We start from the raw sequence: 9,845 nt of genomic DNA on the forward strand, positions 1-9,845 counted from the left end.
AAGTGCTTTACTCCTAATTGTGTTACCACCTCGAAAGTATCCGAGGTCGAGCTACTTGAACCCGACATATCCGACCTCAAAACCGACCAAAGTAACCGCTTGTCGTGACCGCTGTTGGGATCTAAACCTATAAATAGAGGGCCTATTTCACCATGAGATAAGGATTTTCTCCTCGAACTTAATAGTGAGTCCGAGCTACTTACTGACTTGAGTGTCAGAAATTTTGCCCTCTTGTGCAGGTCTCCCCAGTCTTTCAAGTTGGAGCTAGGACCGGGTTCGAGGCAAAGAACCGTTGTGCAAATACCTGCATAAACAACCCTAACTCCAAAGGCGACCGCCATTTTCTGTATGCTTCGATGGACTGGAGAGGTAAACTAACTTAAAAACGATAAAATTGAAACTCAAAATAATAATTCTCATTCTTTTTGCCACATGTGTAATTTTAAAAAGTGGTTGACATTTTCCTAAATAGATAAAAAAAAATTTACTATCCAATGTAATTTTCGTTATACAAATGATAATCGAACAATCCCCTCCCCTTATTTATGGCATTTCTCCAAGATCCAGGTTCCAGCTTTCTGCATCCACAAGTAAAAAAAATAAGAGTAAATTGCACAAACCACCCCTAAAGTATGGTAGATGTTGCAATTACACCCCTCAACTTCCAATTAGAAAAATTAACCCCTCAAAATTTCATAAGTGAAAAGATTGGACACCTAAACTTTTAATAATAAAAAATAAACCCTCGATAAGTTATAAAATTTTACCCATAAAATTTTCAATAGTAGAAAAATAATACCCTTAAACTTTAAGAATTACAGGTATTCTACTCTATTTCTCCCCCAAATTTCCTTCTTTTTACAATTCAAACACCGGAATTGGACTCTCATCTGGCAAACCCCATTCTCCTCCTGCCGCCGATCCTCAGCCACACGTCTACGCTCGTGTTTCTCCATGAAAAGCATCTTCCTCCTTTTCTTAAGCGGCGACCACACCCCCAACCCCTTCAATCAAAAAATTCAAACTATGTCATTAACCAAATCAAATCCTTAAAAGAAAGTTGATTAGAGAGGAAGGTGCAAGAGCGATGGTATTTAGGATTGTCATCGCCGTCATTTGGATGGTGGTTCCAGAGAAGCAGAGGTGTTCGACGAAACGCGAGCAGGGGTGGAAATCTCGAGAATGAGTTTGGTGGATGGAGACCCCGCTCCGTTTTCCATGTTTCAACGGTAAAAATAGAAATTTGGGGAAAAATAGTGTAAAATACATCTCATATTTAAAGTTTTAAGGATTTTATTTTTATAATTGAAAAACTTAAAAGGTAAAATTTTCTTATTTAGCCAAGTTGAAGGGTTTAATTTTTATTATTAAATGTTCAGGGTCCAATTTTCTCAATTGAAAATTGAGGGGTGTAATTGCAACATCTACCATACTTTAGGGTGATTTATGCAATTTATCCAATAAATAATAATAATATACACATTTTCACTTTACAAAGAATTCACCTGAAAAAGACAAGCCTCCTCCTAATGGGTTAATTTTGATTTTTAAGAAAAAAAGAAAACCATTGTTGACTCTATAAATCATGTTTAAAAAATTCGGATAAATGAAACATAAATGTTTTGTTTGAAAACTCTCATAAAGGAACAAAAATATCGACGTGTAGAAGAAACTGATTCAGAAACTAACCAGCTTACCAAAGTTGACCTCATCCACCTACTCCCACCCAACTCAATCAAACCTATTTCGTTAGCCCTAACTTTTTTTTTTTTTTTTGACTTTTTTGGACATCCTCATTTTCCATTTCATTTTGTTGGAGTTCCACATTTATCAACACTTTATTTTCCAATTTATTACCATATAATAAGGTCATGTTTCATCATTCTTACACCTATGCTATAATGTTGAATCTATGAATGTTGAAGTAAAAAAAAAAATTCTATAAATGTTGATAGTCATACAATTCTTTTTGTTTTTTTAATGAATAGATGCTAAAATTAAAACTTTTAGGGACGAGAGTAAAGTTGTTACTCACTAAAGTGGATAAAATGCATTAAAATTGAAATATTTCGTTACATTCAAAATTCTCAATTCTTATTACTAGTTGATAATAATTTTCCAGTGTCTTCTGTTTTTCTAAAGGTAATTTGTTAGTGAGTAAATTGAATGTTAAATCTGAACAATCGTTTTTAAAATATATATTCGATTAATTTAAAAGATCTGAAGAAAAAAAATAGAATGCAAACACTATTTTGAGAATGACAATAGATAAATATATATTCAGTGAATGAGGAAGTATGGTAGAAAAAACCAGAAATATTAATTGATATTCAATGACATCAGAAAATTAGGCTTTCATTCTCCAGCCTATGCATTTTGACCAAATTTAGTCTCTTCCACATTCGCTGTGTTCACAATTCGACCCCTTTTTGGGATTTATTAAGATGATTTTATAGTGGAGGTTAGAAATGGGACCAAAATCCCATGTCTTGTAATCATACAAAACTTTTGTCTACGGAGTATAGTTGCATGTAATTTAGATAATTCATTTTCAAATTAGCAATTTATTTTGACTTCGAAAAATTTAAATTAAAAATTATATAAAAGAATAATAATCAAATATCGAAAATCAGTGGGCCATTAAGGTTCAACTGATTCATGCAGGGAGGTCAATTAAAAAAGAAAAGGGAAAAAGTTTAAATAATAAATATAAATATTAAAGTTGAACCACTTATATGAAGTAGACATTATAATTTTGCTTTAAGCTAAGTGTGTTTTTTCTTTTCTATTTATTAAAAAATTTAGAAATATGTTGAAAAATCTTTAGAAAAAATTTTTAGAAGAAAAAAGTGATAGAAGGATACATACGATGAAACTTATAAAAGAAAATAAAAGTTGAAAATTTCTAAAAAGTGAGAAAATTTCTAAAGAGAAAAACGTTTAGTGAGAGGAAAATTAAAATAAAGAATAAATAAATAAATCACTTCTGAGTTTTGACATACCTCTTACATTTAGGGTGGAGAAATTTTCTAGAAATAAAAACATATGTTTATGATTGTAGTTTTTTTTTTTTGGTTAATTTTATTATTATTATTATTATTGTATAACTTTGTTTTATTAACTAACTTATGTACTCATTCATGATAACATGCACATTTTGATTTTACTATAGGTTATGAGGGTAAAAAGTGGGCTGCCACATGTTGAACAGTCGAGTAAGGTAAGCTGATTTGGTGACATCATACTGTGAAGGATGAATCAAGTTGACCTCATCTAACCGTTACAAACATCAGTATGCCGGAAGGACGCACTTGACTGAGCATGGCAACACCCATCATCAATCTGGCCATCAAAATCTGTGGAGATAATCTTAGCATTCTTAATTAACCCATTATCTTTTATTCACCTATAAGAGAGAGTTGGTAATCCATTATCATGGTATGATTGAATCACCTTCTGAATGTACTATACTCATTGTTTTATTCACCTATAAGAGAGAGTTGGTAATCCATTATCATGGTATGATTGAATCCCCTTCTGAATGTACTATACTCATTGTCTGACCAATACTGACTTATTCTGAATGTACTTATACTCATTGTCCGACCAATACTGACTTAGACATTAGAATGCTCACTTTTATCTTGCAAGTCATTGGGATAAACGTGATTGCTTAGACGGATATTTCCATACACGAATACTCTATTTGTAATTATTTGTAATTGCTATTTTATAATAATTTATATAAATTATGCTAAAATTTCAATTATCCCAATTAAAAGATCGGATATATTTCTTAATCATGAAACTACATTTTGAGATACTCCTAAGGAAGATGGAAAGTTGTCAAATACTTGCCTTAAAAAAATAAAAATAAAAACAAAATAAAGAAAACCCAATGATCTAGGGAGAATAAGAAAAAATAATAAATAATTTTTAATAAAGTAGTTGACATAATTTCAAAGCTAATTGTTTATGCAAGAATTTGCCCAACGTCAATCTAGCTCGAATCCGGTCCTTGCTCCGACATGAAATGCTAAGAGAAGACCTGCACAAGAGGGCAAAATCTCCGACGCTCAAGTCAGTAAGCAGCTCAGACTTTACATTAGGTTTCAGGAGAAATTCGATACTTGACAGTGAAATGAGGCTCTCTATTTATAGGTTTAGGTTCCGACAGGGGTTGCGACAGGAGGTTACCTTGGTCGGACTTGAGGTTAGATGTGTCGAGTTCGAGCAGATCGAACTCAGACACTTTCCTGGAAATATCAAGTCAATCCTTAATAGGAAGTGGTAGGTTCCAAGATGGAGCTCCGTAAGCTTGTTCCTTTGATTCTTCTGTCAGCGGCGAATCCTCATCCTCCACATGGCGAAAGGATACTTCATCCCCAAACATTAGCCCCCTCTCTGTTGGGTTCGATCTCGATCTGGCAGAGAAGTTTTATTATTCTTGGGGGAAACAAATCCACATGGTGACTTCCGAAGTCGACACGATTAATGTTACCGTTGGGAAAAATCTCGAAAGCGGAACTAGCGTTCGGCGAACACTTGAATACCTCTGACGTTCGGACTTCTTTCGATCTGGGTCGTCTGATTTTGGACACGTGTGCGATTGGGATTAAATCATGGGATACTATAAATACCCCTAAATCTTGATCCTTTTACGCTTTCTGAAATCTTGGAGTCCGACTTCATCATATCGGAATCTTTAGGTCAGTCTCGTTCCTTCACTTTTGTTAAGGTCTCTCTTTTTACTTTTGAAGTCATGTCGATGTTTTCTAGTTTCTCAAGCTCAAGTAATAGTAGTTCATCTAGTGGGGCAGCTCGGAATCGGGACCCTTCGCCTGGAAGGGCCGATTCCATAGAGGAGTTTGCTAGTAGGTTAGACTCCGAACTAGAAGAGGAGATAGATAACTTTAGGTTCTCAGAAGATGATGGGGACGATAGTGATACTTCAACCTCGGGGCAAGGTTTAGAATTCCCTTCCCAGATGCCTGAGAACTACCTCGGCCCCCTTCGCAGGAGATATAGCATATCTGATGATATCCTCCTTAGGCTTCCCAAGGAAGAGGAACAAGCTGATAATCTGCCTGAAGGGTGCGTGACCCTCTACTTAAAAATGTTTTAGTATAGTTTTCGTCTTCCCGTTCACCCCTTAGTGTAGGAGTTCCTAGTCCGTAGTGGATTAGCGTCTGCTCAGGTGGCCCCCAATGGATGGGGGAGTCATTTTTGGCCTAGCTGTTTTGTTCTAGCTTAGGTGTAGGGAGGTGGACAATCTGGATCTCCTCGGAGTCGATCAACTCTTAGCCTGTTTTGAGGTTAAGCATATATCTAGGAAGCTAGGGAGGTATTACTGTGCGTCAGAAAGGGCGCGAGAGGCATTCTAAAGGGTCCAACCTCCATAAAGAAATGGGTTGAGAAGTGGTTCTTCGCCTCCGGTGCGTGACTGGCCAGGAATGAGTCCGACCTGCCTTTCTTCGGCGTCCCTTGTAGGTTTGGGCATTTAGGTAGGAAGTAGAGTCTTTACTTGCTTTCAGTTGTTTCCTTTCTTTGTTTAACTCATAACTTTGATGTTCTCAGTTGCTATAAGACCAATTCCTCAACTTTTTGAGCCGACCTTTAACACCTTGAAGTTTTTGAAAGGCAAGTTTAAAAGCAGCAAGCAGATCAACACACTCATAACAGACAAGCTTCTCCTCGCCTCGGGATTGCTTGACTACAATCTCCTTCTCTCCCCACCTGAAGCTCAAAGACCAAACTCGGAACTAGGTTGGTGTACTTTTGGTGTTGTTTTATACTTTATCACACCTTTGCTTTCCTTCGGTCTTCATCTCTCGTATGTTTTCTTTGCAGCCATGGTTTGTGGCTTTTCCTAATATGTTAGGCGCAAGCGCCCACACGCAGAGCAGGCTTCCAAGAGCAAGGAGGCACCTAGCCCCGCTGTTGTTGACCCTCCCACCGAGGTTGAGGTGGTTGAGGTAGGACACAAGGCAGCTTCAATGCAGAAGGCAACTGCGTCTGGAGCCCCTCAGGATCAAGAAATCCTTGAGGTCTCTCTCCTTAAAGAGATTAAGAGGAAAGCTTCCCCCAAGAAGTCCAGAAAGAAGAAATACAAGGCTCACCACTCCGATGACGAGGTGAGGGAGGTGCGCGCTGAGCAGCTGGTAAGTCCCTTCGGAAACCTGATGGATGACCCCAAAGCCAGAATGGGCGGCACCTCGGATATTGACATGAGGTTCAAGGTGGAACCTTCGAGCGCCGAGGTGAGGGAGAATGTGATGCGGATATCGAGCGCCTGCCTCGACCGCTGCTGAGGAGGGCGTCCAAGTTTGTCATAGCCCCAAGGTCAGCCATTCAATGAATGTTGGACTACTCGGTCGAGGTAAGATCTAATGTTATTTTGTCTTTGCATAGCCTTCCTAGGGTTAACCCTTGCTTGTTCTTTTTTTACTTCTCTTTTTCAGACCCACGCTGCCATCTGTCATACCACTCTTATGATGAAGGCCGAGCTGGAGGGGCGCGACCTTATGAAGGAGCGGGAGGCCTCTTCAGCTACCTTGGAGGCTGCTGCTACCTTGGAGGGAGAGCTCAAAGAGGCTCGTGCGGAGGCCCAAGCGTGGAAATCCTCCTCTGAGGCTGGCAGGGCTGAGCTCAAAAGTGCTTAGGCGAAGGCTGCTCGGCACCTGGAGAATCTGAGGGGCGCGCATGCTGTGGCCAAGTGCCTTGAGAAGGAGAAGTTCGCGCTGATGAAGCAGAATGACGACCTCGAGCGCCTCCGAGACAACCTGGAAGGCAAGATAAAGGTTCGCGACGCCGAAGTGGCAGACTTGAAGGCCAAGCTCGAGCTCGAAGAGTCCAAGCTCAGCAATGGGATTCTTCTAGAGGAAGCGTTTCGCAAGCATCCTGACTTCGACGGTTTTGCCAAGGACTTCAGCGATGCAAGTTTTAGATTCCTGATGAAAGGAATCCAGGAATTGGCCCCCGAGCTCGATCTCGCGCCCATCAAGCTCAGGTATGCGGAGAAGTGGGCTTCGAATCCCAATGGGACCCTTGGCCCCCAGGACTTCGTGGAGCAATGCTTGAAGGAGCTCGAGTCCGACGCTGAGCTCAATGAGGGCAATAATGCAGATTTATCTTCTCAAGAAGTTGACAGGGCTCTCCTCCCAACTGTTGGTGTGAATTCCTCCCAAGAGGCTGGGATGATAGACTCCCAAGAGATAGACATCCTTGGGTCCAGGGCGAGCTCAGATCGCACCTCGGAAGCAACTGAGGCTTCTCCATCTCTGTTCAGCTTCGTTGTTTTTGTCTTGATCTTTCATCTCTTGTACTTGGCCGTGAGGTCTATACACCTCGGCCAAAACTACATTTATTAATACAATGTCACATTTTGAACTATCTCTTGAGTCTGTCATTCCTCATTCCGAATTCGCCTGTTTTACTCTGCCTCGCACTTCGTACCTGCAAGTCTTTTAAGGTTCTAAATTTTCTAAGTCTCAATTCACATCTTACCTCGAAACTCGTAAATTCTAAAGTTTTGAATTTCCTAAGTCTTAATTCTGATCTCACCTCGAACTCGTAAGCTCTAAAGGTTCGAATTTTCTAAGTCTTAATTCACATCTCACCTCGAACTCGTAAGCTCCAAAGGTTCGAATTTTCTAAGTCTTAATGCACATCTGGCCCCCATTTAATTTCACATCGAACTCACGCCCTTAGGAGACATGAAATTAAATAACTCAGAGCCAATACTGGTATTATTCCTTGAAAATTTTACAAGTTCGATTCATTTTCGGACCTTTTCGACATTTCAAGGGTAATATCTCTTCAAATGTTCTACGTTCCACGGGTGCAAGAGTAACTTTCCTTCGAGATCGGCAAGCATATACGTCCCAGGTCGGACTATGCCCTTGACTTCGAATGGCCCCTCTCATCTTGGTTCCAACGTCTCAACATGCCTCTGTATTTTGTGAAGAACTAAGTGTCCGACCTAAAAACTCCGAGGTCGAACTCTCGAGTTGTAGTGCCTTGCCATGCGATTTTGGTACTCTGCCAAACGTAGTTGGGCTGCTTCCCCCTTTTCGTCAAGGAGGTCGAGGTCGAGGAGTAGCTCTTCCTCATTCCTAACATGCTCGTAGTAGTCTACTCTTTCAGTTGGCATCCCGATTTCGACAGGCACCACAGCCTCGGAGCCAAAGGCCATAGCGAATGTAGTTTCCCCAGTATTATCCCAAGGGCTAGTTCGGTAGGACCAGAGTACTTCAGGTAGCTCTTCGGCCCACCGTCCTTTCATTGCGTCCAACCGTAGCTTTACTCCGTGCTTAATGATTTTGTTGATTGCCTCTACTTGTCTGTTGGCTTTTGGATGAGTTGGGGACGAGCAGAGGTGACTGATTCCGAGTTTGCAGCAAAAGTCTTTGAATTTCGCATTATCGAACTGCTTGCCATTGTCAGTCACAATGGCATTGGGTATGCCGAAGCAGCAGGTAATGTTTGTCCAAATGAAAGTCGTGACCCTGGCCTCCGTGATAGTTGAGAGCGCTTCGACGTCGGCCCACTTGGTGAAGTAGTCCACGACCGACTGCGCACTTGGTCTACCCCTTGCCTAATGGGAAAAGTCCAATCAGGTCAACTCCCCACTGTGCAAAGGGCCATGAAGCTGAGATCGGAGTCAGCAGCTCGGGAGGTTGATGGATGAAGCTCGCAAACCGCTGGTAACTGTCACACGCTTTCGCGAACTCTTTTGCATCTTGAACAACTGTAGGCCAATAATAACCCCGACGAATGACCTTGGCCGACAAGGATCTTGCCCCCGAGTGACTGCCACAGACCCCTTCATGTATTTCCCTGAGGACACAATTCTCATCTTCCTTGGAAATGCACTTAAGGAAGGGTAAGGAAAACCCGCGCCGGTACATTGTTCCATCTCAGAGCAAGTACCGAGCTACTTTCCTTACCATCTTCTTGGCTTCCTTCGGGTCTATTGGGACACTACCTTCTAAGAAGCTCGTGATGGGATTCATCCATGACGGAGGCTGGGAGTCAACTTCTATCATATCCGGCTCCAAAATGGATGGGTTGTCCAAGATTTCCAATGGGACCGATCTCGTCAGGTCGGTCTCGTAGGCAGATGCTAACTTGGCCAAGGCATCGGCACTGGAGTTTTGTGACCTCGGAATCTGGCTGATGTCGTAAGCCTGAAAATGGGCGAGGTGCGACCTGACCTTTCCCAGGTATTTCTCCATCCGATAGTCTTTTGTCTGATACTCTTCTTTGATCTGATTCACTATCAGCTGAGAATCACTGAAAATTTGAAGATGGCTGGCTCCAAGTCCTCTTGCCATGCGTAGTCCAGCCAACAAAGCTTCGTACTCGGCCTTATTGTTTGAGGTACGGAAGTTGAAGCAAAGGGCGTACTCAAGACGCATGCCATTCGGGACAAGGAGAAGCACGCCTGTGCCACATCCTTTTTCATTTGAAGACCCGTCCACGTACATCGTCCACGGCTGGTCGGACTCAGAGGTTAGGGCAGGAGGAGGAGTTAGCTCAGCTATGAAGTCTGCGACAACTTGTCCCTTCACAACTGTTCGAGGTTCGAAATGGATATCATGCTCGCTCTGCTCCAGAGCCCATTTCATCAATCGGCTAGAGGTTTCTGGCTTATGAAAGACTTGCTTCAAAGGCAAGTTCGTGAGCACAATCACAATGTGGGCTTGGAAGTACGGCCTCAGTCTTCATGTCGAGGTGACCAAGGCTAGGGTCAGTTTCTCCATTTGGCGGTACCTGGTCTCGGCCTCGGTCATGGCCTTACTTGTGTAGTAAATAGAACTTTGTCGCACTCCGTCTTGTTTAAT

The 9,845-nt window shown here is 41.6% G+C and overlaps 1 protein-coding gene across 1 annotated transcript; it reads right to left on the reverse strand.

The window, feature by feature from the left end:
* Positions 1–7,981: 7,981 nt before the first annotated feature.
* LOC148211274 (uncharacterized) lies at positions 7,982–9,629 on the reverse strand. The gene is made up of 2 exons (XM_088124355.1): positions 8,949–9,629; positions 7,982–8,596 (listed from the first exon to the last, which is right to left on the reverse strand). Exons 1-2 carry the CDS (start codon positions 9,627–9,629, stop codon positions 7,982–7,984), a joined length of 1,296 nt encoding a protein of 431 aa, XP_087980481.1.
* Between the last annotated feature and the right edge of the window lie 216 nt (positions 9,630–9,845).

The sequence above is a fragment of the Momordica charantia genome (assembly GCF_013281855.1).
Source record: "Momordica charantia cultivar OHB3-1 chromosome 5 unlocalized genomic scaffold, Mcharantia_2.0 BLBB01000005.1, whole genome shotgun sequence".
Classification (NCBI taxonomy): domain Eukaryota; kingdom Viridiplantae; phylum Streptophyta; class Magnoliopsida; order Cucurbitales; family Cucurbitaceae; genus Momordica; species Momordica charantia.